General features: G+C 52.0%; 1 protein-coding gene and 1 long non-coding RNA gene across 3 annotated transcripts in view; one reads left to right on the top strand and one right to left on the bottom strand.

Annotated features, from left to right (window-relative positions):
* Positions 1-316: 316 nt before the first annotated feature.
* LOC307197160 lies at positions 317-1,637 on the bottom strand. The gene is made up of 3 exons (XR_013831335.1): positions 1,362-1,637; positions 648-805; positions 317-543 (listed from the first exon to the last, which is right to left on the bottom strand). It is a non-coding gene; the product is annotated as an uncharacterized lncRNA (long non-coding RNA).
* A 180-nt stretch (positions 1,638-1,817) lies between these two features.
* Positions 1,818-27,394, top strand: part of SSH1 (slingshot protein phosphatase 1) — a 63,115-nt gene continuing 37,538 nt past the window's right edge. The window contains exons 1-2 of one of the 2 annotated variants that reach the window (XM_079943582.1): positions 1,818-2,066; positions 6,800-6,840. In XM_079943582.1, coding sequence (XP_079799708.1) covers positions 1,998-2,066; positions 6,800-6,840 — 110 coding nt within the window. In that variant the 5' untranslated portion in view covers positions 1,818-1,997. Of the gene's footprint in view, positions 2,067-6,037; positions 6,653-6,799; positions 6,841-27,394 lie in introns of those variants that run through there. The other variant, XM_079943583.1, reaches the window with a different exon arrangement.

The following is a 27,394-nucleotide window of genomic DNA, read 5'->3' as shown; positions in this document are numbered from 1 at the left end:
TTTACAATATTGTGTTGAAGTGTGTCTGTTTTTAATGAATGTGTTCAGAGCTGAGAAGTAAGATAGTCACTAGTCAACTGAATATTGCCCATAATTTTGTCTTACACTCGACATTTTAAAATAAGTGCTAAATAAATATGGCGGTCTGTCTACAAGAGCACAGCTACAGATGTCTGCTTGTTGGGTCAACTGCTCCAATATTAGGAGTGGTGTTTCCCTCTATAAACTCTTTTTCCCAAATGGTGAACAACTCCGGACAAAGCTCTCAAACAAAACAAAGTATATTCTTTCCTCTATTTAAACATAGTTGCATTTCTGAAAATTCAGTGAAAAATACTTTGTGTTGATATGTAAAATGGAATTAGGTTCTGGCTTCAGATAACTATGAACGGTGTTTTCACCACACAGGTGTCTGGTGGGAATGAAGCAATTCTCCTTGGGCGGGGGCAGCATCACTGTCCAGTGCATTGCACGACTTTTAGTGTTTTTAGCATTCCTGGCTCCTGCCCTCTGAACGCCAGAACCTCCAATAGCTCTCCCCAGCTGCAAGACATTAAAAAATATTCCCACAAGTTAAAAAACAAAACAACAAAAACAAAAACCCCACAACACTCAGTGGGGGCTATAGTAACCCCATAGAGAACCACCTTTGAGATGAATGATGCTGAGGGAATGTGCAGGAGGTCCCAGCCCCTGGACCTGGCGGAAGCAGCTGGAGGGATCCAGGAGGCTGTTGGGTTGCTGGTTTGGCAGTGAGACGGATGGGAGCAGGACTGGACCAGTAAATTTGCGGATGCTTGTGAACCTGCGTGGGGCGACAGAGGGGAGGGAGGGGATTTGAATGAAATTGAAGCTATTACCAAGTCAAGCCAGTACCACCTTTTTAGTATCTTACTCCATGTCCCTCCCTCCATCCCCATACTGGTCACCTCCTCCCAGGACAACAGCAGCAGCCCATCCCTGGTCTCCCTTCACCCCATCCCACAGTCCATTCTCCAAGCGGCAGCCAGAGCTTTCTAGAGTGCACCGTGACTCTCTCCCTCCTCCCTTCCCTAGGATCGGGCCTCTGATGGACAATCTCCTTCCCGTTTCCGGGCCTTTAGCTCCCCCCACCCCCCAGTCTCCCCTCCCTTCACCCGTTAATCCTGCTCATCCGTCAGGCCTCTGAGCAAATGCCCCCTTTTCAGAGAAGCCCTTCCTGACTTCCCAAGGAGTTGGCTGGGTTTCTGGACACATACAAAGAATTCACATAAAAAGACTGGCAAAATAATTTTTTTTAAGTGCCTAGTAATTTGACTCACTTCTGTCAAATCCCTGAGGGCAGGCCTAATCTATGTTGTTCACGGTTGAATACTCCGTACCTGGCACTTAGTAGGTGCTCAATAAATATTTCATAAATGAATGAATGAATGAACTAATTAATTTCTGCAGACCGCTCCTCGGGGTTCAAGGCGCAGGGACCAGGAGCTCTTTATTTCCTGGTAGCTGCACCTCCCCGCCCCGAGCATTCCAGGCCGTGCGGACGCCGGGCCTCAGTTTTCCAGCCTGCGAAGGGGGCTGGCCTCCGGGGGATGGATTTGCTCGCCACCGGGCGCGCCCCCGCTTCTCAGACTCGAGGGCCGGGCGCGCGGCCGAGGCGCGCGCGTCGGGCGCGCGGGAGACGTGACTGGCCAGCCGGGGCCTCCCGCCGCCGCTCGGGGGATCCCGCGCCGCGCACGCGCGCCCCGCCCCGGCCGCTGCCCCTGCCCGCGCTCAGGCCCGGCGCGCGCCGGCGCGGGAGGCGGGAGGCGGGGGGCGGGGGGTGGGGGCGGCGACAGACGCCGGCAGGGAGGGGCGGGCCCGGCCCGGCTCGGCCCGGCTCGGCTCGGCTCGGCCCGGCTCGGCCCGGCCGCCCGTGAGCGGCTCCTGGAGCGCCCTGGGCCCGGCCCGGGCGGCGGCGGTGGCGGCTGCGGCTCTAGTCCGAGGCTTCGGCGGCGCTCGCGCGCCGCGCCGCAGCCATGGCCCTGGTGACCCTGCAGCGCTCGCCCACGCCCAGCGCCGCCTCCTCCTCCGCCAGCAACAGCGAGGTGAGCCCCGGGCCCGCGCCCCGGCCTGAGCCGCCGCGCCAGGCCTGGGCTGCGAGTGCGGGGCGCCCGGGGCTGCGCCAGGGCAGCTTCAAGGGGTTCTTGGCCTGCGGGGCCGCAGCTGGACGACCCAGCCTTGGCAGCCGGACTGGGGTGACTGCGGGAGGCTGTGAGCGAGTGTGACCCCTGTTTGGGGGTGACTGTGCAGTGAGACTGTGTGTGCGGGTGTGACCCTCGTCTGGGGGTGACTGTGTGACCCCTGTTTGGGGGTAAGTGTGCGTGAGCCGGTGTGTGTGACCCCCATCTGGGGGTGACTTTGTGTGTGTGGGACCCCCATCTGCGGGTGACTTGTGAATTTGAGCCCCGTCTGGGGGGTGACCGTGAGTGTGTGACAGTGTCTCTCGTCCGGGGGTGACTGTGCGGGATACTGGACGTGGGACCGGGACTCCTGATTGGGTAACTGCCTGAGATGCTGGTTCTAAGATTCAGGACCCTGTGGCTTGTCTCGGCCCTTTCCCTGTGTGCCCGGCTGAATGTATGCATGTGTATGCCAGCCTGTGTGTGCCGCTCCCTGTGCGTGAATCTGGCCTGTCCCCTGGGAGCCGTGCCTGTGTGATGCTGGGGGAGAGGCTGCCGGGTGCCCCTGTGGGTGGTGAGATTGTTTCCCCCGACTGCACGCCCCTGGAGTTCTGGCTCTGGGTGTGAGTGGCCGTGCCTCTCGGGGGCCGGCGTCACCGTGTGACAGTGGCTGAGTGAGCTCAGGGTGCTGGGTGACTGTGTGTCATGTCTTTGTGTGCAGCTGAGTCTGGGTTTTTCTTGCTGTGATATCTTTCGGGGCTGCATGTTTTTGTGCATCTGGCTGTGCATGTGGCTGCGGCCGACTCTGGGGTTGCTGGGATTGCACCAGTGCTTTCTGGGGCTGAAAGTGCATCTTTGCGCTGTGCGGGTTTCTGTGCGTCTGCGTGTGACCCAGGCTGTCCTGGACTGGTGCCTTCTTGCTCTGGGGTTACTGGGGAATTGGTCCTCTGAGTGCACAGTTGGGTTGGACCGTGCTAGTCTGGGCCTCGGGCCTCCGAGCAGTAGAACCAGTTGGGTCTAAACTCACATCTGTGGCCGGACTGAGTGCTGACCTGCAGACACAGCAGGCTGGAGGAGGCGGCAGGGAGCTGTTTAGGGAAGGGAGAGGAGGCTGGAGGAGGGGCCCTGCAGGCCCAGGAAGTGGCCCCGCCAGCATCTGGGCAATTCAGGCCCCTTCTCCCTGGGGGGAAGTTGACTGATAACATGGAAAGGTTTGTGTGTGTTTGTGAGAGAAGAGGACCTGTTTGCGGTTTAACAGCCCTGCCTGTCCCACCAGCTCCTGGTGGGGAAGCTCTTCAGCCTGTTTTGCTGGGACTGGCACTCTCAGAGTGGCTGCAGGGTTGAACCTCACAGCCCCCTTCTCTCAAGGAGAAGCCATTAATGAGTTATCTTGTCTACAGACAGAAGATTCTAACAGTCCCTGCTCTGCACGGTGGCCAGTAGCCTGCAGCTGAGGAGTCTGCAGTAGCTTCTGGCCTCCCCACAGAGACATCTGTTCCCCTACATCATTTCTACAACTGCTGTCTTGCAGTTTACAAAGTACTTCTCTGCACTTAATCTCATGGTCCCTTCTCAAAAACGAGTGAATAGTTCAGCTCCAGGAAGAGGTTAGACGAAGAGCCTCTCATCCTAGGTCTCTGATTCTAAACCCCACATTCCCTGCGTTACTTTGCACCTGATCTATTTCTGCTTTAGACACATTTAAAAATTTTCATTTTATTATCTCATTTTTTAGCTGAGAGAGAATTCCCATACCATAAATCCACCATTGTCAAGTGTACAGTTCAGTGGGTTTTAGTGTATGCACAAGGTTGTACAAGCATCACCACGAATTCCAGAACATTTTCATCACCCCCAAAAGAAACCTCACACCCCTGAGCCATCAGCCACAGCCTCCCTCCCACCACCCCTGCCCTGCTGTAACCAACTCTAGGCAACCACTCATGTACTTTCTGTCTCTGTGTATTTGCTTATTCTGGGCATTTCATATAAGTGGAATCATACACTATGTGGCCTTCTGTGTCAGGCTTATTTCACTCACCGTCATGTTTTCAGGGCTCATCCGTGTTGCAGCACGTGTCAGGACCTCATTCCTTTTTACGGCCGAGTAATATTCTATGGTACGGATGTACATTTTGTTGGACATTGGGGTTGTTTCCACTAGGCACATTTTAAATTGTAATAGAAAGCCTTATTTTCACCAAATGCCAGTGACCTCCAAAATAAGAATAAAACTCAACCAGCTTTTATTCAACTTGAGTAAATCAGCGGCATTAGTTGCCCAGGGAGCCAGCAGAGGCTGGGATGTTCCCTGGAAGGTGAGGCTTTCTTCCATGTGGGGCGAGGCACAAAGATGCAAGAAGGAACAGAGAGGGCAGGCGTGTGTGCACAGGATCAGGAGACGTGGACCAGGCCGGCTGTGCCTCTGGTCTGACCTTCCTCAGGTTACTTCCCTTCTCTGGGCCTCAGCTCATCTGAAAGGGCTGGCTTCCCTCTAATGTGTGTTCTTTGGCTTTCTTCTCTGGAATAACTGACCTTGTGTTGCCTTTCATCCTGAGAATCTCAGAGAGTGAGCGAGAATTAAATGATTTTGAAGCCTGTATCCCCCCCGCCCCCCATCATTTCCTTACTCCTCAAAATGTGCATCCTTCGTTGAGTCAGAGACACTCAGGGCATTTCTTTCCTTCCCCAGCCCGTGGTCCTGCTGCACGGCGTGGGAACTAAGGGAAGTCACAGCCCGACCTGCAAAGCAGTGCTTCCCTCTTTTTAAGTTTTGTTCCTTCCCCCCCAGTCTTTTTTTTTTTGCGGTACGCGGGCCTCTCACTGTTGTGGCCTCTCCCTTTGCGGAGCACAGGCTCCGGACGCGCAGGCTCAGCGGCCATGGCTCACGGGCCCAGCCGCTCCGCGGCATGTGGGATCTTCCCAGACCTGGGCACAAACCTGCGTCCCCTGCTTCGGCAGGCAGACTCTCAACCACTAGCGCCACCAGGGAAGCCCCTCCCCCCCCAATCTTTAATTATCTCATTAATCTTGTCTCATTCTTTTGTGAGAACAGGCAGAGAGCCCAAGAATAGGTAAAGCAGTAGCTCTCAGGAATGGGTTGTAATGTTGTGATTTTTTTTTTTTTTTTTTTACGTTGTGGTTTTTGACAGATGTTCAAGGTGACTAATTTTCATGGGCAGATCTCCAGTCCCTTTGAGGTGGCGGGGTTGGATCAGGGTTGCTCAGCCCCAGCATTGCCGATGTTGGGTGAGCCGTCTGTTGCAGGGGCCAGTCCTGTGTGTTGGAGGAAGTGTAGCAGCACTCTGACCTCTACCCACTAGATGCCAGTAGCATCCTCCCAAAAAAGGCTCCAGCCTTGCCTGGCGTCCCCTGCTGAGATCCGTTGCCCCCAGTTGAGAACCACTGGGTTAGACCCAGCAGTCTCTTCCAAGTTTGTTCCTGCGGTTGTGTGAGTTGTTTTGTGTATGTTTCACTTCGGCACCGAAGTTGGTGGCCCTGTGGTCAGCAGAGCTGTCCCCGATGTTTCCACTTCTCCTTCGTTGTCGGGTAGGGAGTGTGAGAAATAACTGATGGTCTCTGCCTCTGCCCAGTGCGTTACATACATGATCTAATGACAGCGTAGGACCAGGACCCTCTGCTGGACTCATTCCTTGGTGAAATTGCCACCTGTGGCGTGTGTGCCTTGCTGCCCAGACCTCTCTCTACATGATCTCCGTAACCCTTTTCCCACCACTGCTGGCTTCTGTCTGGTTTCTGTCCTCAGTCAGCCTTGCATCTCTTCCAGCCATCACTGCTTTCCAGGTTTCTCTCTTCCCCATTCAATGGGCTCCTCTGTGTAACATACAAAACATGCCAAGTCCCAGTGGTGCAGAGTCGTTGGGATGTGTGTTTTCTTCTCATTTAAGTTTTCTCCTTGAAAGAAAAAAAAGGAAAAATTGCAGTCAGGGCTTAAATCGTGGTTACTCTTGGAGCCTCTAACGCCCTTGGCCTTGTAACATTTAGGAAATATTAAATGTCCCTTTCTTTCATGTCTATAAATAAACCAATAGCCTAGAAAGTTTTATATTAAACTTTAAGCCTTTTTGAGAACCACCAAGAGCTTCATGACCCACAGACAGCCTGATCCTGGCCACATTCCATTAAGAAAGACTTGCCTGGAATGGTGGTGGTGGTGGTGGTGGTGGTGGTTTTATTTATTTATTTTTTAACTTGTGTGGTGTGGCTTAAAATGGTGTTGATCACTCAGCTGTTGCCTAGCTTGAAGGGAGGAAACAGCCTCTTAAGACATTGCCCCCTCCCCTTAAAACAGAAAAACAGGATATGCTCCAAAGCAGCCCTGGAAAATGGAGAGCTCAGGGCTGAACAAGCGTGTGGAGTAGCAGCGCCGGCCAGGAGCGCTCTGTTAGCAGGCATCCGTCTGCGATGCCTCGGAAGGCATGTGGGGAAACATCAGGAAACCTGAAAATTCCTCCGCGGAAATTACTCAGGGGAGCAGCAGAGCAGGATTGGTAAGGAGAGGGTGCGGCTCTCTGGAAGGAACCAGGTTTCCTGGACATCTGTATCTTTTGCAGACACCAGAGCAGGAAATGTGAGCCTTGTCTGAGGCTTGTCGATAGCGGCATCTGGGCTGTGACATTCTCTTTCTTTCTCTGCAGTTGGAGGCTGGCAGCGATGAAGATCGCAAGTTAAACCACAGGTAAGCAGACTTAGTGTTTTCGTCCTGAAGTCTTTCTTCCAAGCAGGTAAGAAATACTCTTGTGCCTTTCCAAAAGGGAGGACCCTCGAGAAAGACTACACCAGCTTTTTAGTAGTGCTTTAAAAACGATCCAGAACACATAGACAGAAGGAGAGCTTTACAAGTGATCTAGACGTTTAACTGTAAACGGCTTTAATAACATTATGTAACATTTAGAGAAGAAAAAAAACGATGGCCAGTATTCCACCCCCCTGGCTTTACCGTGATGATGAGTATCTTTATAAACTTCCTTCCAGATTTTACTTCTGCTTTAAAGAAAATAATCATTTTAGCATGTTCTCACTTTTCCATCCTGCTTTTGGGAAGGTATTCCTTTTGAGGTAAGTACATTGCTGATTTGAAACAGACATTCAACCCCTCAGTTTATTAATTCAAGGTGTTTTGTGTGTGTGTGTGTGTGTGTGTGTGTGTGTGTGTGTGTGTGTGTGCGCGCGCGCGCGTGCGTGTGTGCCAGTGAGAAATCTTTACGTATACTCGTTTGAGAAGTTTCTCAAGCTTGTAGTCCTCGGTTGCTGTATTCACAAGTAGACGCCAAAAGCACATTTGTTTTTCTTTGCCAAAAATTGGGTGTTTTGTTGGTTTACAGAAGATTTAGCACTTCATTATATAATGTACTCTTCTGCACCAAAGAACTAGTCTTAAACTCTGGCTCTTAGAGTGTAAAAAAGTAAACATCTAAGATTTAAAAAAAAGAATTAAACAGAATTTAAAGGATTTTTTTTTTTAATGTCTGTTTCATCTTGGGAGGAGGAGGAAAATTAATTGGAAAAGGAAATATGTGTTCAGAAACTGAGGTCAGCCGTTTATTACCGAGAGCAGGCTATCCTGGTTCAACTCACCCGCGGAAGTGATAGAGCTCTGCCTCGCCTGTCTTTGAAGTTTTCTGTGTGTTTGAGGGAAGGGAGGCACCATTTTTTCTAAAGCTCATATGTGTAGAGAAATAGTTGTCTTATTACAATTGTGGGTCCTCGTTTTCACGTTATGCTGGAGGGAGGAACAGCGGCAGTGACACGTTTGCTCTTCAGACTGGGGGTGTGGGTTGCTGAGAGTCTCGAAGGCTGGAATCAGCTGGATTCCCAAGTGGGGGAGGGGGGAGGGGAGGAGTAGAGTCTGCTCTGGAGACTGTGGGGGAGGGAGAGCGGGGCGGAGGGCCTGCTGCCCGCCTCGTGGGGCCCCATCCCCGCGCCCCCAGCTCCTCACCAGCCCTTACATGGACTTGGACTCTTCTCCCCCTCAAGCCGATCCTTTTCTTCCAGGCCTCTTGCCCCAGAGATGGCATTTAAGCCTCTCACTTAGATGGTCTTTCGTTTTTTAATTGCCCTTCCTGAACTGACAGCACAGTGTTTTGAATTGTTTCCATTAATAAAGAAGTTACAAATAGCAGTGGTAGGAAAATGTGTATGTGCTGCTGGCCAGTAAAAGGCCCCTTTCTCTGCACAGCTTGGAGCTGGAGAGGACCGTACAAAGGGAAGTGATGGCAGCTCTCTGCATTGCCAAATTTAACCCTCACAACGACCCCAGGAGGTGGGGTATTCCCCCCAGGTCGCAGGTGAGGAATCCGAGGCCCAAGGTTGCCTTCGAAGCGGGCCCTCCGTTGCCCGCAACACCTGAGTTTGTCATAGGACACCACCTTTCCGGGGACCAGTTTCGTGGTTCAGTTGAGCAGGTGTGTTGCACGTACAGGCGTGGGAACTTGCTGAGCTCGCCCAGGTGGGTAGAGGCCGCGGCAGGGCGAGAACCCAAGAGCCCTGCTGACTTGTGATGGTGCCTCCTAGGAAGTCAGATCGCCCTGGTGACCACCGTGAGTCCCTCTGTGCTGCTCTCAGTGGGTCCCCAGGGCCATCGTGAGCTCTGGGAGACCTGGGCTGCGGGGGGGGGAACCTGGTCTCTGAGCCCATCCTCACAGGCTCCCCTTTCCTCCCCTCTTCCTTCACCTTGATGTCCACGCCCCGTTTTAGGCAGTGGACACCGTCCTGGTTTCTAACCCTCCGAACCAAACAGGAGCAGTCCTGCTGTCCTGGCGTGAGCTTTGACTGAAACTCATTGGCACCTGCGTGTGGATTTGCATTTTCAGGCCTGTGCTCTCTAAGCTTCTCCTAGAGAAAAAAAAAGTGTGGAATGGTCCCTCATTGGTTGCTCGTCTTGGGGAGGAGAGTTGGGGAGAGGAGATTTCTCTTTGCTTCACATTCATCCTGAAGGTAATCTGGCCTGGTTTGGTTTCTGAAGGGCGCTGGGGAGGGAGAGAAACTGGGGAGGCCGCAGGATATGCCTCTCTCTTTGCCCCTTTGTCTACCCTTAATTGACAGTTTCATCTTTCGGGTCCTCCAAGAAGTGATCTTAGAGCCACGTGTAGCCAGTAAATTGCTGAATCCGTGGGTTGGATCTTCTGTCACCTGCCCTCTTCCTCCCCTGTCCCCCCCTGGTGGCACCATCAGTCAGGTCCTTGTACCTCCCCTGATCCACTGAGGGGCCACCCATCCACCCATCGCTCTGCGTCAGTTTATCGTCCCCACTGTCAGAGGGACGCCAGTCTGGAAGCGCCCGTGCTTCTTCCTCCTGGTCGCCACGCTTTTTTCCTCCTTCACCCTCGTCACTGGCCTTTCGTCGAATGTGCCATTTTTCAGTCCTGCCCCTGCTCCCTGACCAGGCTCTTTCTCTAAGCCAGTTCCCTTTCCAGTTGGCCACAGTCCATGGCCAGCTCAGCATGCTCCCATCCCAAACCTCTGTGGCTTCCCTCTCCTTGGCAGGTGGCTCTTGATTTCTCTCTGTGCTGGGTACCATACCTGCCTTCCCTGGCAGGTACCTGTGTTTTTGTCTCGTCCCTAACTGTTGGTGACATCTTAGTGACAGGGTCTTAGTTCTCTGCCTGCACAAAGCACTTCAGCAGTTTAAACATATTAACTTTGTTTTGATTCTGCAGCGAATTGCATTCATGTGTGAGAACGATGTGTCGAGGAAAGACGTGGGCTTTGGAGTCAGGCAGATCTAGCCTCGGAGCCTGGCTTCTGCACTAGTAGAGGTGCCGGCATGCATCTGGGAGTCACTGTGCCTCTGTGGGTCTCCGTTCTTCCATCTGTAAAATGGATAAAGCTATGACCTTTCAGGGTTGGCGAATACTTTGCGTGGGGCTCCTTGCACAGAGCCAGGTCCACAATGGGCGTGGAGGACTGTGGCTACGTTTGGTCTTCAGAGGATGGTGTTCCTATCAGTGTTAGGTTCACAGCTCAGAAGTAGAGGCTCTGACCCCCAGCAGGTGCCGCGTCCACTGTGTGGGGCTGAGAGGGCCACCCCCGTGGCTGTCCTGTGACTTGGACTAGCCTGCGTCCTTTACCCAGTGACATCCCTGTAGGATGTAAACAGGAACACACCTTCTGCAGAATCTCTATTGTCATCCGGATGGTTTCTCCGAAGGCCTTCGGGCGGACATCTCGAGACCTGCTTACCGCCCGTCCAGAGGGAAGCTGAGTGACGCAGAGCCGTAGACCCAGCTCTCGCTCCCTCTGTCCTGTTCTCTGCGTGTGCAGATGGCCGCCGGCCTCCAGCGATCCTCTTTGGGAAGCTGCGCTGTTCAGACTGTGGGAACTGGTGAGCTTATGGCCTGCTGGCAGCAGCTCCTGGCTCCCTCACCATGCTGGGAGTCGCCTCCGTCTGGCATGAGGCGTAAGTGGTTGTGTGCCAGGCGGGGCCCTGGGGAGGGAATATGGTTGTGTTCTTTCCAGAGTGTGGATCAGGAGTGAGTGTTTTGCTGTTTTTTTTGGTTGTTTTTGCGGTACGTGGGCCCCTCACTGTTGTGGCCTCTCCCGTTGCGGAGCACAGGCTCCGGACGCGCAGGCTCAGTGGCCATGGCTCACGGGCCCAGCCGCTCCACGGCATGTGGGATCTTCCCGGACCGGGGCATGAACCCGTGTCCCCTGCATCGGCAGGCGGACTCTCAACCACTGCGCCACAGGGGAAGCCCTGCGGTTTTGTTTTTTTGGGGGGTTTTATCATCCAGTATTTCAAGTCAAGCACGTGAAAATGATCATTAGCGTTCTTTTAATTTCTTTTCTTACTTGCCCAAGCAAACGTTTGGGCCAAAGCAGCAGGACTTTGTCTTCTCTGTTTTATCTGGTTTCAGTGGTAAACTGTGAACTCCCTTACAGCTCTGCCTTTCCCTCTACCCTCTCCTCCTTCCGGTCTTGACCTGGAAATCCCCAGAGGACCCTGCTCTCCATATAAGCTTTTCTCCCACCCCAACTGCGTCAGGAAGGGGTGGTGGTTGGTGTGTCCTTGCTCTTCAGATCACACTTCCCAATCTTTATTCACAACCTCTTCTTCGAGGCCTGTCCACCCTTTGAGGTTTCTCTCTGCCTTTCTTGATGGTTTCTTAGCCGTCAAGACTTGACTGTGACTGTTGGGAGTCTGTCCATTTAAGTCCCGGCAAGAGATGTCGAGCGTTTGTGGCATCCAGGCTCTGTGCAGCAGGCCGCTGTGTCAGCTGTCTACTGCTGTGTAACAAGCTACTCCAAACTCAGTGGTCCAGAACGATACACGCTTATTTCCTCACAGCTCCTGTGGGCCAGGAACCCGGACGTGGTTGAGCTGTGTCCACGTGGCTGCAGTCAAGGTGTTAGCCAGGGCCGGGATCTCATCTGTGGCTTGGGTCCTCCTCCAGGCTCACACTGGTTCTTGGCAGAATGCGTTCTCTTGCAGCTGTAGATTCCACGGGTGGTGGCTTGCTTCAAGGCCTACAGGAGAATCTGATGCCATCAGGGAACGCCATCAGGAGAGGGACCATCCCATCACCTTTACCATAGGGTATAACCTAATGAAGGGAGCAGCTCTCCCATCCTGTTCCCTGGTCCCAGCACACTCAGCATAGGGGGCTCATCCAGGGTGCCTGCCCCAAGGCCTGGGGTCCTGGGCAACCTCAGAATCTGCCTACCAGTCTCAGTCTGTGGGAGTTCTTGAGATGCCCCAGTCTAATGTAGAGAAAACAAGACATGTAAGTGAGTAGGTTTCTGTACAGTGTTACAGATGTGGCAGGGTGTAAAGGCATCACTTATATAAAGGCATCACTGGCTGGTGGGAAGAGGCCAGGAGCCCCAGGGAGCCGGCAGGAGTCGACCACATGCCAGAGACCGTCATTTTCTCCACTCAGCACCCGTACGCGCCTTCACACCTGGAGGCTTGGCATCTCGTGTTTGCCCCATGTTGCATATTGACCTCTGCAATAACACCTCCAGTGACCCTTAGACATTTTTTCCATGAGCTTTGGCCTTGGGGAGGGACAGGCCTGGGTTTGGCTTCCACCTCTGTCATCTGTCACCTCACCTGGCTGTCATAGGACCTGGGCAGGCCTCATTTTCCAATGGGCAAAATAACCTGTGGCATCATAGACGTTCCGACAAATGCCCCGCCTCTGCCTCCTTCAGGTCGCTTCCTCTGGTCGCCTCTGACTCTTCCTTTTTTTCCCCACGGGCGTTTATCTCTCCTTAGTATTTCCTTGAGACTTGGGACTTGTTGTTTAGTATTTACCGAAGTACATAAATGTTCTCTGCTAGGAGGATCGGCTGTATGATTTGTGGAGCCCAGTGCAAAATGAAAATTGTAGACCCACTTTTTAAAAAGTGATGAAGAATTTCAAGGTGGCAACAGCAGAGCATTAACCAAGCTCGGAGCCCTTCTGAGCACGAGGCCTTGAGCCACTGCCCAGGGCGGCTGCCCACTTGACCACGAGCCCACCCTAAGGACAGAGCCTTCCCCGCCTCTCCCGTCACCTCTCCCGGTGCCTGTGTGCACTGGATGGGCCATCGAGGTCTTGTAAATTGAATTTTCCAAGTTCTATCTCATGGTGAGGAACTCAGAGTGGTCTTGGACAACACACAGGAAGCAAAGGACAAAGAAATTTTTCCTGCGATTTCCCCCTGCAGTTTAGCAATACAGGTGCTGTTAGCGCAGTCTCAGCACCCCTGTCCTAATCTACTTACAAGCCATTCATTCACCAAATCCTTACTGAGCACTTACTGTGTGCCAAGCACTGTCCTAGGAGCTGAGAATATAGCAGTGAACAGAGCACAGAAATCCCTGCCCTTGTGGCTGACATTCTGTTGGGGGAGACAAGACAGTAGGTAAGATGAACAGGTACATTAAGTGTGTTAGCAGGTGCTGAGGAGGAAAAGTCAACCAGGGACGGAGGCTGTGGACGTGAGCCCTTCAGACGTGCTGTGCTCTGTGAGTTGCCTCATGGACGTTGTTTTATTTAGTCTGTGTAAGGAAAGCACCACTTCTGTTCCCATTCTCTGGATGAGAAGACAAAGCCTCAGGGAGGTAGCTGGCCTAACTTCAGTTAGTAGGAAGTGATGGAGCCAGGGCCCTCATGCTCCGAGTCTCTGACTCCAAAGCCTGTGCTCTGAGCCCCAAAATTCGAGAGCCATCTCCACAAGCCCGCCTCCCGTGGCTTTGCCCTCCTCCCTTCTGGCCTGAACCCCAGGGGCCCCACCGTGAGCCCTGTGCCCTGTCCTGTGAGCTCCCTGACCTTGACCTAGAGTGAGACTTGTAGTCGATGCCCCTTCCCATGCAGTCGCCTGGACGGGTAGCAGGGGAGGGTGAGGGGTGCTCCTCGTGGCTCCCGTTCAGCGGGGGCCTGTAGGTGCAGGCCCTGGGCTGGGAACTGGAGGCAGCTTGTCTCGTTTCTGTCACCCCCACAAGGTGCCTGCCTCATTGTAGGAAACTGCAGTTCCCAGGGGCCGGAGCCAGGCTTGAGATGCAGGTCGCTGTGACTCAGAAGCCTGTGTCGCTTCCTTGCTGCTCCTGTCCCCACAGGGCACCTGCAGGTTTGTGTTCAGCTCATCCCTTCCTGTCCCCACCCGCGTGGCGTGCACACACGTGGAACGTCCTGGGGCCGTTGTACCATTCTGCCCTTCCTTTCGGTTTAACTCCGGTATTCTTCCGGGCAGTTGGTTGGAACGTTTGATGTTAAAATCAGAATTCGCCTTCAGCATGTGTTAAATAGATTTTGTTGTCGTTAGAAAACTCATCCTGGAATGGGGACACGTGAGAACAGAGGTGAAGAGTTAATTTGATTCTGTTGGAACGTAATTAAAGTTATTAAGGTTAACTTAAAATGGATTTTGCTCAGAGTCTAGTAGGTTTCATTAAACTTTTGAAATACCAGTGCTTAGACTTCAAAAGAAGCCTGGGGGCTTCCCTGGTGACGCAGTGGTTGAGAGTCTGTCGGCCGATGCAGGGGACACGGGTTCGTGCCCCGGTCCGGGAAGATCCCACATGCCGCGGAGCGGCTGGGCCCGTGATCCATGGCCGCTGAGCCTGCGTGTCCGGAGCCTGTGCTCTGCAACGGGAGAGGCCACGACACTGAGAGACCCGCGTACCGCAAAAATAAAAAAAAAAAAAAGAATGCCTGGAAGCCCTGGTCTCATCCTTCCTGTGCACTTAGCACACCAGGGGAGTGTGTTTGCACACCAGGGGAGTATGTGTACACACCAGGGGAGCCTGTGTACAAACCAGGGGAGCGTGTTTGCACTCCAGGGGTGCCTGTGTGCACACCAAGAATGCTCGTTCACGCGAGCTCTTTCTTCCTGGGTGATCGTGGTACCCGATCACCCTCGTGGTAAATGGAGCAAAGCTGTGAGTGGGAGTCAGAAAACCTAGGTTCTGTCCTACGATGTGTCATCTGCTGTGCAACCTTAGGCCAGTCACTAAAGGTCTCTGGGCCCCCACTGCCTCCTTTGTAAAGTGAAGAGATGAGATTAGATTATGGCTTCCAAATGCAAGAAGGAGAGTGCTCACTCACACCCACCAGTCTAGTTCTGTGTTACCTTGTTAACACTTCTGACCATTCTCGGTAGCTTTCTAACAGGCCGTCCAGAGTTTCTCCTTTCTTCTCAGGCTGAGAGCAAGGTTAGCCCTGTGTGGGGCATCTCGCCAAGTCACGCTGAGATGGAGAGAACTGGTGTGGCTGCTGAGAGGAAGTGGACCCTCTGTTCGGACCCACTTCCCTCTCAGTGAGCGTCAAGCCAGGCACGCTTCACCCCGGAGCAGGGCCACACGCATGGCGGCGGCCGTCTGAACAGAAGGGACTCCCGCCTTTAGAGTTCATCCTTGGCGTATGTCGTGCTGTGGTCAGGTACCCTGGATCTGGGCAGTGTAGTGGGAAATTCCTAAGACAAGGAGGATATCCACGGGAGTCCTTCTGTTTTGAGGAAGGCTGCAGGAAGAAAACAGGATTCATCAGAGAGGATTAATCGAAGTCAGGAGTAGCCACTTGCAGGGCGTGCTGAGTGATGGGGCTGGGGGCTGGGGGCAAGACCACGCGTCTGGCCCACAAGGCTCCCACTCTGGGGTGTGGAAAGCCCTGGCGATGGTCCCCACTCCCGCGGCAGAGGCAATGTGCTGATGAGAGCAGCCCCCGGCCGTCCTGCCCCGCCGTGCGGGGAGAGGATCAGCAATGCCCAGACCGCCGTGTAAATTACGGAATCGTGCCGTTGGCTGTGCCTCGATGGGGTGGGGCTGCTGGGTCGTGTCTGTACCCACCCCCTGACCGCCTGTGTGACTGTGACCTCAGGCCAGCCCCCTGCCCTCCCCGAAACAGGAAGGGTCCTCCTCGGTTCAGGGAACTTGTATGAGGCTGGGAGGGCGTCTTGCACAGTGTGTAGTGTCTGGTCCTTGCCAGCCACAGGGCACCGGTATTTTCATAGATGGTGGGAAGCGAGAGTCCCTTCTGCCGCCTTCCTGACCGTGTTCCCCCCCAGACCAAAGACCAAAAGGTCAACTGAGTGGAACCCAAGGGAAAAAACAGCCAACGCCTGACCTGTTTCCCTCCAAGTTACACTGAGCCTGGTACCAGGCAAAGCATCGTGTCTTGTCTGCCTTTATTTATTTATTTGTACAGGTTAAAAAAATTTTTTTTTTCCCTTGAATGGCTACTTTTGAAGCTATTTTTAAAAAGACTTTGTTTCAAAGAAGGCCTCAGAGGCCCCGCCTTAGGAAACGTCTGGTGCCCTCCCTGCGGGGGGCCTCCCTGCGCTGGCAGAAGTGATTCCCACACGCTTGCCGAGAGTTCTCAAGGCATGAGTCCCCAGATCGGGACCCACAAGGGAGGGGACTGTTGGCGTGCTTCGGAGAGAGCTGGGCCCGCTGCCGCCTCTGGAAATTGCTTGTCCCTTCTGCCCAGATGTCCAAGCCCGCTGTTCCGTGTCTTGTCTGAAGCAGCTGGAAGTTGGGAGGGGCTGTTCGCTTCTGGGGTGGAGGCCGCTGAGCCATACGGCAAGGGGGCCTCCACAGGAGCCCGCTCCCCAAGCCCGGGCGCCCTGTGCAGGCCCCACCACATGGAGTGGGAGGGAGATGTGACGCTTATGAAGCAACCTTGTAACGGAGGCAGTTTTGTTTTGTTTTGTTTTTTTGCGGTACGCGGGCCTCTCACTGTTGTGGCCTCTCCTGTTGTGGAGCACAGGCTCCAGACGCGCAGGCTCAGCGGCCATGGCTCACGGGCCCAGCTGCTCCGCGGCATGTGGGATCCTCCCAGACCGGGGCACAAACCCGCGTCCCCTGCATCGGCAGGCAGACTCTCAACCACTGCGCCACCAGGGAAGCCCAGCAGTTTTTATTTAGAGTTATATTTGCCTTATCAATCCAGCCAGTGTATTGGGTTGGCCAAAAAGTTCGTTCGGGTTTTCCATAAGCTATTATGGAAAAATCTGAACGAACTTTTTGGCCAACCCAGCATGTTTGGTGCCTATATGTGTATTGGGTTCTGTGCTGAATGCTGGGGATTCCATGTTAAATAAAAAAAGAGTCCTTACCCTCCAAAGGTAACATGTGTGCTGTGTCTACCATAGCTCTGCCCAAAAGCAATTTGAAACAGCTTATAACATTCAAAGGGAACAGTATGATTTAGAATTGGAAAAGTGGAACATGGTGAACATAGGGGAAAATAAAGCAAAGTGAGGAGAACGTTTGTATGTGGGATTCAAGGCATAATGTTGGTATAGTTACCGGAGTTTGGCTATACATCTGACTTTGAGCTTCCTGGGAGTCAAAGCAAAGAGAGAAACAAGATCGGTTGCTTGACTCATGGTGTCCTTAAAATACCGCCAGGTCAGTTTCTCTGAAGAACTGTTCCTGGTAGATACCTGCGGATGGGTATTCGTGAGGAGACCCAGCGAGATGGGCAGAGAGGCAGGTTGTCTTAGGTTTGGCCCTGAGGCCCACAGGGAGAGCTGATGCCACGGGCCCATCCCACCCATTAACCTGGGTATTTGTTGTCTTGAGAGGTGAGGTCAGCTGCAGCGCTTGGTGCCAAATCTGCTGGCCACCCCAACCGTTGAAAACAGGATGCTGAGTCACATCCTGCAGGTCTGCAGCGTCCTGACTTCGCGTGCCTGTCACAATGGGAGGCTCGCCCGGGCAGGTTGGCCCCCCACTTTTCCGAAAGTGTGGTCTCAGAGCAGGAAAACGCTAAAATTAGGTCTTACGTGGGCCAGGGCCATGTGTGTGCGAGGCTCTCGAAATCTGGACAGCCATAGACCAAGAGGAGCCCAGAGAGGGGAGCTTCCCATCATCCTCCACTGCCTTAGGCATGAAGCGAGGCTGCTGCTGTTATGGAAACACAGAGGGGAAATGGTCCTGAGGCAGGGAGAGATCTCAGGTGCTGCGGGTCAGAGCATCTAAGAGGGAAGCAGGAAGTCAGGACGTCTGCCAGTGATGATGACCAGTGAGAGGGTCTTAAGTTTTTAATCACTGGCCAATAGAGAAGAATTAAAAGGAGTGTTTTTGCCAAAATCCAGTTAAGTGGAATTTAAAAAAAATTTTTTTTAAGTAATTTTAAAAATTCAGAAACAAAACGTACATAAAAGTTGCAAATATAGTACAAATAACATTTTTCTAATCCTCAGACCCCATTCAGGGTCCACCGTTTGTCCCAGCGGTGTCCTCTGTTGTCAAGGATCCAGGTCGGGATCGCCTGCTGCATGTAGTGGTCCTGTCTCCTGACTCTCCTTCAGTCTGGGGCATTCCTTAGTCTTCCTTTGACTCTCGTGACCTGGACACTTTGAAGGGAGAGACCCGGCAGTTTGTAGAATGTCTCTCAGTTTGGGTTTGACTGATGTTCCCTCAAAATTAGATTCGGGTGGAGCAACACCATGTGTCTCATCACCGGTGATGTTCGCCGTGGTCCTCAAGTGGCTTTGCCCGGCTTCTTTACTGCACAGGTATTCTTTTCCCCCTTTATCAAGAAGTGTTTCTTGCGGGGGGAATACTTTGAAATTAGGTCAGTACCCGATGCCCCCTCAACTTTTCCGTTTATTTATATCTGTGTGGACTCCTGTTTGTCTGTTTCATGCATCGGTTCATAGTCTGTTAATTGTGTTCTTGACTTCAAGGTTCAAATTGTCCCCGATTTAGCCTGTGGGGTCTCCTTCAAGGTGGCTTCCCTGTCCCTTGACGTATCCACATCTTCCTTTAAGCACTGCCTTATTTTCTGACACCAGATGGCAGACCTCATCTTGTACTTTCCATCCCCCATCTCTGGAATCCCTCATTTCTCCAAGGAGCCCTACCTAGTTCCTTTTAGTAGAGAATGGAATTTCAAAACCGAGGCAGGTGGTGATTATTTTGTGAATCACTATCTTGTGCACCTGGAACTAACAGTGGTGTTAGGTCAATTATACTTCAACAAAAAAATTTTTTAATAAAGAATTTATGAAGCATTTTAACCCCTGTGAATAATAATTGGAAGGGATAATTGATGGATGAGATTAGGAGCTGGGGCTGGACCTAGAAATCTGACAGTGGAATGCAGAACATGGAAAGTGGTAGATACAGGTTGTCACGTTCCATTTATTTGGGTTTTAGTTGATCCATGGGCATATCTGAGAACTAAATGTCCACTAAGTTAAAAAAGCAGAAAATATTACATTTTTTTTCATGTACTCTATATAAAGATTCCTTGAAGCTCTTTCTACTCTCTAAAAACAAACAATATTAATTAAGGACTTTTGTTTTGAAGAAATAAAATTATACCAAATTAATCTGGAAAGCAAAAACAAAGAAGCTGAGGTAAGTGTACTTATTATTACTGTTGGGGGCATTGCTCTCCACAGACCCCTTCAGTGGGCAGAATTAGGGGATACGTGGAGGTACGTGCACACACAAGCACACACGTGCACACACACGTTTGCATCTGTATTTTTTTCTCTATTTAAATATATTGAAAACCATGAATTCAAGCTAATACCTTCAATTCTGATCCAACATCTCTGGGTTCATTCTAGTTTTTTCTCTTTCCATATTTGTAATCCCTTTTCTTTCTTTTTTTTTTAAATAAATTTATTTGTTTTATTTATTTTTATTTTTGGCTGCATTGGGTCTTTGTTGCTGCACATGGGCTTTCTCTAGTCGCGGTGAGCAGGGGCTACTCTTTGTTGTGGTGCATGGGCTTCTCATTGCGGTGGCTTCTCTTGTTGTGGAGCACGGGCTCTAGGCGCGCGGGCTTCAGTAGTTGTGGCTTGCGGGCTCTAGAGTGCAGGCTCAGTAGTTGTGGCGCACGGGCATTGTTGCTCCGCTGCATGTGGGATCTTCCCAGACCAGGGCTCGAACCCGTGTCCCCTGCATTGGCAGGCGGATTCTTAACCACTGCGCCACCAGGGAAGCCCCTGTAATCCCTTTTCTGATAGGAACCTGGCTCCCATTGTCCCTAAAGTGTTTACTTGTCTGATCAACCCCCCTGTCTGCAGCCACCTCTCCGCTGCTCACCACACCCTCTCCCTAACCCAGAGGCCTGCCTTGCTCTGCCCACCAGATGGTTTTCGGTCTGAATTGTTGGGGAAGAGAAGCAGACTTACTTTCTTCACTCTGTGTTTCCCCATGGGTGTCAGTTTGGCAGAGGTTTGAAATGCTTACAGGTGAGACTCCTGGTGTCTTCTCCTGCCTTTTCCGCTTTTCGGCCACGTGAATTTGGACAAGCGACTTGATGTCTCTGAGCTGCAGTTTCCCCGCAGGTGGATGCTGAGGATTAGGTTAATATTAGGTTAATATGTATGACACGCCCAGCATGACACACGGCAAAGATGTTTCTTCTCGGTTTTATATTTACTGAGTGCACATCTGAGGGGCGTCCAGAGACGGAGAAGTCGTAGCCTTGGCTCTCAGGACTCCAGTGATGAGGAGAACTTAGTTGTGTTGTTTGAAACACTTCGTTGCCAAGAGGACATGACTGTAACTGCATTTATGCAGTGAGTCTTTTGTTTTTTCCAGAGGTTGTAATGCTTAGTTAGAGGTGTCTGATAATTGATTGAAGCTTGAGAACTATTTTCCCAGGTTACATGTTTTAGTTGAGTAATAGGGCATCTTTTTAATTTATTTTTTTATTTTTTATTTTTTCTGGTACGCGGGCCTCTCACTGTTGTGGCCTCTCCCGTTGCGGAGCACAGGCTCCGGACGCGCAGGCTCAGCGCCCATGGCTCACGGGCCCAGCCGCTCCGTGGCATGTGGGAGCTTCCTGGACCGGGACACGAACCTGTGTCCCCTGCATCGGCAGGCGGACTGTCAACCACTGCACCACCAGGGAAGCCCTTTATTTTTTTATTGAAGTATAGTCGATGTATAATATAAGTTACAGGTTACAATATACAATACAGGTTACAATATAGTGATTCACAATTTTTAAAGGTTGTACTCCATTTATAGTTTTAAAAGCTATTGGCTATATTCCCTGTGTCGTACTGTATATCTTTGTAGCTTATTGCATAACGTAGTAGTTTGTACCTCTTGATCCCCTGCCCTTATATTGCCCCTCCCTCCGCCCGTCTCCCCGCTGGTAACCACTGGTTTGTTCTCTGTTATCTGTGAGTCTTATCTGTCCTGTTCATCCTGTGTGTGCTGAGCGCCCACTGTTGCAGCTGCTCAGAGGTGACCAAGGTGAGTTAGTCACAAAATGCTTTGAGGCTGGAGAAGGGTACAGCTCGGCCAGTTTATGAGCATTTACTTCTGAGTATCGACTCTATTATCTGTCAGGCAGGGAGGGAGACTTAAAAAATTACGTGTGTCCTGGCCCTGGAGTCCCATCGTGAAGTTAAAATATACTGGTGTGAAGATAACATCGCCACCAGTTAGTAGGTAAATAGGTCCAGGAACGTAGTTTGGGGCCTTGGGTTCCTATCCCTTTCTAAGTATATGACCTTGGATGAGTGACTTACCCTCTGAGCCTCAGGTTCTTCACCAGCACGGTGAGAGAAGGTGCTGTAACATGTCGAAAGGGAAGAGCATGGCTTGCAGCTAGGGTCGTGAGGGAGGACTTCCTGGAGAAGGCGTGAACGTTGGAAGGTGGACAGGACGTGGGGAGGCAATCAGGAGAGAGGAGACTGTGCTAGAGACCCAGAGTAGAAGAGTTGATGATGACAATGACATAGACGGGGATGGAGCAGAGATCGCATGGAGTGTGGGAGGACTAGTGTAAGAGCTGATACAAGGAAGCTCTTTATTATAAATCACTTTCGCTGATTGCATTATAAGCTCCCTGAGGTCCGAGAGTGCTGGATGACTGAAATTTAGTTAGCGACATGGCATGGCTAACTGGCTGCTGTACAAAGCAAGCACAAGGACTCTGGGTTCTATAGATAATGCTGCATCATTGGACGTTCTGGAGCTGGGACATAATGTAACAAGAGCAGTGGCTGGGAACTAAGGCACGGGGTCCTCTGTTCTCTGCTCTGACTCTCGTTAGGCTGCAAGCTCCCGGTACAGCTGTGCTGTCCCATATCATAGCTGGTAGCCGCACGTGGCTAATTCAGATTTAATTAAAATCAAATAAAATGACAAATTCAGCTCATCAGTCACACTCATCGCATTTCGAGTGTTCAGAACATAGGCCTCTATGGCCGGTGGCTGCCGTATTGGACGGCACAGGTGGAGAAGATGTCTTTTCTCTGGGAAAGCACTGCCCTGCAGGGACCCTGAGGACCAAGCACAGAACCGGGCACACAGTGAGTGGACGTCGCATGGCTTACGGGGCTGGGGGACTGGGAAGGAAAGGGCGCCCTGGAAAGGTTAGGGCTTGGCGACCCATGAATATGGGATGGGCTGCATCCCAAAGAAAGGGCCGAGAACCGGGGACAGTTGACACAATTCGTTCTTGGAATTTTTGAGTTACTTCAAAAACATTTCCTTCGTGTGCCTGTTGTTTCTGGCTGGCTAGGTTGCCTCTGCTGCCATTGCGTTTCCTGCACAGTGTGGCCTTTCTCCCTCTGCGCTCACGAAGGGGGCTTAGATGCCGGTGTACCAGACGTTCACGGGAAGATACACTGGCTCCGGCTTCCACACACGGGGCCTGAGGGCTCTTGGGGGCCATCGAGGAGCTATCCCACGGTTTGTGAAGCCAATCCAAGGTGTGTTATTTGCTGTCTCGCTTTTCCGGGGTTTTGGGGGGGGCAAGTCCCGGTTCTGCGAGCTTGTTGGTATATTCGGCTGCTTGCTCCTACCCATGGTAGGAAGGAGTGCTGCGTAGCTGGCTGCAGAGAATGTCTCTTACTGTCCAAAATACTTCTGGACATTCCTTCTCTCTGAGAGAAGCCTACGCCTTCTAGCCAAACAATACATGCCCCAGCAGCAAAGACATTTGTAACAAGCCCTGCCAGCATTTCTTGCCAGTGACCCCATTCCCTGAGTAGAAGGCCCTGCAGAGCTGGAGTTTCCCTGCTGTCAGCATCCTGTGTGGAGGGGAGCTTTTGGGGGGCTCTAGCTGATCAGTGTGTCAGGTGAGTTGTTTGCTTAGGCCCCGAAGAATGGCACATGGGACAAGGCCTTGCTGAATGCCCCGTAAAGGACAAAATAAAAATAAGGCCTCGGCACAGCCCGGGGTCTTTGTGACTTTTGAACTTGAGTTGAAAATGAGGGAGGCACCCATGGGAGAGCAGTGAAGAGAGTTTTCCATTTCCACCTGCAGGCCGCTTACCTTACTCCATGTACAGGTCTTCCGTCTCCTTTGCATCTTTACAAACTTCATTTTGGTAGGAAGGGGGTTCTGGATCCATCTAAACCATCGCCAGGAGTGGTTTTAAGGTAGACTTGCATCCATCCAGCTCTCCCTGCTGCTCCTGTGGCTGCAGGTCACACCGTCCTGCCGTCTGACCTCGGGATTCTACAGGAAGAGCCCTGAACTTGAAGCCTGTCAATCTCGTCCGGCCCCTTATGGGCCGTACAACGCCAGACACGTCGTCTATCTTCTCTGTTTTGGTTCTTTCATCAGAAAAGTGGCATTGTAAGAATTAAGTGAAGAAATGTAGGGGCAAGCTCTCTGTAAATTATGAAGCCCCATTCGGATTGGAGGTATCGTTGACTTACTTAAAATAACCCTCGATGAGTGGCTACTAGGCCTTCGGGTGCTGAGAACTTCTGGCTCAATAACTCGCCCAGGGTTTGATTCTTAGCTTTGCACGTTCTGAAACTGGAATATTAGTTCACCCAGGGGTGATCAAGTTCTGAGAAAGCAACTCATGCTAACCAGACTTATAAGGAACTGACTTATAAACCTGAATAGACATTTATGAATTCTCAGTGGAACCTCTTACCACAGAGACCAGATCCTCCTCCCCTGTTCCCTGGAGGGCACGTGTAGCAGAATCTTCCTACTCTCCTGCTCCTTGCTCTCTTTGTCCCTGTTTACAGGTCCTTTGAGGCCCAGCTTGGTGGTGTTTCAGGGAGATCTCCCTGGACCCCCCGGCTGGGCTGGGCATCCCTCCCTCCTGAGTGTGTGTGTGTATGTGTGTGTGCACGCGTGCGTGTGCATATATGGCACCTTATACATCCCTGCGTCGTGGGACCTGCTGCGCTACATTGCAGGTACTGTCCTGCGTCTGTCTGACCCACTAGACTGTGCTGTTGCTCCGGGGCAGAAACCGTTTCTGTTTCACTTTGAATTCCCAGGGTTTAGCACTGACCAGGCACGGTAGGGGCACAGTCAGTATTTAACCTAGATGGAATTAATGGAAGCTCCTCTTGGGAGTGTTCACGGGCACCACCTTTTCTGTAGTGACAACTTTATATGCATTCCATTTTTTTCTTGAATTATCGTCAAGTCCACTGGACAAACCAGTCTACTCAGTAATCACTGGGCAGAGCTGAGTGCGATCGAGAGTTAATTCTATCCACGCAAAAGTATCAATAGTTCAGTTCGTTTCAACCAGGCCAGTCAATTTGAATCTTTTTTTTTGAAGTATAGTTGATTTACAATGTTGTCTTAATTTCTATCCTTTTTTGAGCCTATACTTTCTTTTTTTTTTTGTGGTACGCGGGCCTCTCACTCTTGTGGCCTCTCCCGTTGCGGAGCACAGGCTCCGGACGCGCAGGCTCAGCGGCCATGGCTTACGGGCCCAGCCGCTCCGCGGCATGTGGGATCTTCCCGGACCGATGTGGGATCTTCCCGGACCGGGGCACGAACTCTCAACCGGACTGTCAACCACTGCACCACCAGGGAAGCCCGAGCCTATACTTTTATGCTCATTTTCTCTGGGGTTTTTTTTTTTTTGCAAGAGGTAGCATCAGAAATCCTAAAATCATAACCGGTTAATAACTTCCTGTTTCGTCATCTATAAAATGAGTATAACAATGCCCGCTCAGCCTGCATGGGAGAGCTTCATGAAGATCAAATAGGCTGACGTTAGCCAGAGTGCTTTGTCAACAGCAGAGCTTATCAGAGGTCTGATCCCTCGTTATGATTGTCACCTCAGATGACTGTAATGCAGGGTTGCCTTTCAAGGGCAGGAACACCTGTGAGTCTGACAGTATTGGTAGAAGAAGGGCCCGTGCAATTATCTGCTAACCTGTTTTGCTGCTTCCAAGGAGGGTATTATTTTGTTTTTTTGACCTAGTGTGACCTCCCTACATTGCACCTGATTGTGTTAATCTCCTTCCGAGAGGACCACACGTTTTTATTGGTGTTATCTTCCACCAGCAGAAACATTTATCATGTACCTACTGTGTGTAAGGTACTCTTATGAAGGCCACAAGGGGAGCCAGTTTCTTCTGTGTCTTCTGTTACTGTTAAGTTCAGGGGTTCTTAGCCCTGGATGTGCGTTGGGACAATTTCTGGGACTTTTAAAAAAGCAGATGCTGAGGACTCGTCACAGACCTTCTGAACTAGAATTGTCTGACGTTAGACCTGGACGTGAATATGTTTTAAAAGTTTCGGGCTTCCCTGGTGGCGCAGCGGTTGGGAGTCCGCCTGCCGATGCGGGCGACACGGGTTCGTGCCCCGGTCCGGGAAGATCCCACATGCCGCGGAGCGGCTGGGCCCGTGAGCCATGGCCGCTGAGCCTGCGCGTCCGGAGCCTGTGCTCCGCAACGGGAGAGGCCACAACAGTGAGAGGCCCGCGTACCGCAAAGAAAAAAAAGAAAAGAAGGAAAAGTTTCCTAGGTTCTTCCGATGTATGGCCAGAGTTGGAAATGAGGAGCGTTAGTGTCCTGTTCTGTAGTGTGATGTTTCTGCACCTGATGTTTCCCTTCTTCAGGAATTATGTTTCTAAGTGGCCTGGCACACATCCACACTGCCCACACACAGCCCCATCCCTTAAGGCCTGGCTTAGCGTGGTTCTCCTTAGTCTGCAAATACTCGGCTATTCGAATGAATGAACAGAGAGCCCTGTAAGTGAATATCAGAACGTACCCAGAATAGACCAAGCATTAGAACCCGGAAATATGGATTCCCAGACCAGTGCCTTGTATTTTCTTAGAACTTCCATGTGTACCAGAGTCCCCAGGGGCCTTGGTTGAAGATGAGGTTGCCCAGGCTCTCCCCGGGATGCTTTCAGGAGCTGGGCTGGCTTCCTTCATTTGTCAGAGAGGAAAGAAGGCCTTCCCCGCAGAGCTTGGGAATTAGACAGGGTGGCACAGCTGAGAGCCTCGTGTGGCCTCTACCACGTGGTGGGCGCTCGGGCAGTGGCGGTGCTCTTGCTGAGAAGCAGCTTCTTGACCAGCATGGCTGTGCTGCTCCCCCCCCCCTCCAGCCCCCCAGGATCCCCATTCAGTCCAGAAGGACCGATTGATGTGTCCTGGCCCATTACTGTGATGGTGGCAGCCCTGCTGCTTGCCCCCCGGGGGCTGATGCCCAGTCTTCTCTCTCTGAGGATGTTTCCCTGCATCTTTCCCGCGCCTCTGATGCAGTCACGTGCTGGGAAGGAGGACTGGGGATGGGTCCTGTCCTTACTCCTTGGTGATGCTGAGCTTGGCCGTCAGGGCAGGCAGGGCAGAGGTGGCTGCAGGGTCTCCGCTCTGATTGTCACTCTGGACGGGCAGAGGCGAGGGCGTTCCAGGGGTTAAGAAGGTGGGCGTGGGCCCGAGAGAAGTGGGTCTCATCCCATCTTGTAAAGATTACGCTCCTGCAGCTGAAGTTTCCTCAACTGCAAAATAAGCATAATCGTAGTGTATGTTTCACTTAATCCTCTTGTGTGAGGATTAATCGATCATCTGGGAGCTGGGAGAACCTTCCAGACGAGGCCCTCCCAGAAGTCTACTCAGTGCCCTTCCTTCACAGAATGTTCCAGAACCCATCACTTAGACATTTCCTTTTCCCAGCCCTACAGGGTTCCTCTGGCAGGGGACTCATCTCATCCTGCCCTGCACTGTGGTTGGTTGCACGCTGACTTTATTTCCAGCTGCTCCCGCTGGGTGGGTTTCGGAGTCCCGGCCCGCACCCTCTGGGGCCCGCACCTGCTTTTCCGCTGCAGCCTGCCCTGCGCCCCTTGTTTGAGGTTCTCAGAGCACCTGCTGACCTCTACCTGGAATGCCGTCCCCCACACCCCAGATTTGCCTCCTCCAGGAGTGATTAGCACGACCGAAGGATTTCCAGAATGAAACGGTGCTTGTGAAAACACCCAATAACTAACGGTGGCCGCTGCCCACGGTCACTGTTGGGTGAATGGTTGGTGATATGTGACGGTTTGAACAAGGATGGGGTCCTCATGGCTCGGGGCGGGTTACTGGGCCACAAGCTGTTTTTCCTCGCGGTTTCTAATACACACCCTGCTGCTCATTCCCAAGGCCCACTGCAAAGCCGTAGGAGTAAAGTGATTAGAGGAACTTCAGCTGTTTTGCTCCCTGTGAATGGCCCTCTTTCATCAGGATGTGCAGGGACAAGGGCCTTTTTAAACCCAAATATCAGGGAAGGACGAGAGTTCCACCAGAGCCATTTGCCGTCTGGGTGGGAACGCCATCGGGACCGGGACTCTGCTTTCCTGGACGGCTCCGTCCAGCCTCTTCTTCAGACGTTTATCCTTCTCTGGAGGGCGGGAAAGGCAGGGGCTGGGGGCAGTTCAATTCATGATGTGACCACGGCAGTCCCGGACCTTTTCTGTTGTACTGACGTCTGCACCTCCAGCCAGCCAGCTCCCTACTTCTGCTCTTCAGAGGTTTCCAGCCCAAGTTAGTAAGTATCGCCACCGCTGATTTCTGGCCCCCCCCCCACCCGCCCCTGCCGTGTCTTGGTTTCTGGATGACACTGACTGTT

The sequence above is a fragment of the Stenella coeruleoalba genome, assembly GCF_951394435.1.
Source record: "Stenella coeruleoalba genome assembly, chromosome: 14".
Taxonomy (NCBI): Eukaryota; Metazoa; Chordata; class Mammalia; order Artiodactyla; family Delphinidae; genus Stenella; species Stenella coeruleoalba.
The sequence above is the reverse complement of the archived record's forward strand: the minus strand, read 5'-3'. Positions and strand labels throughout refer to the sequence as shown.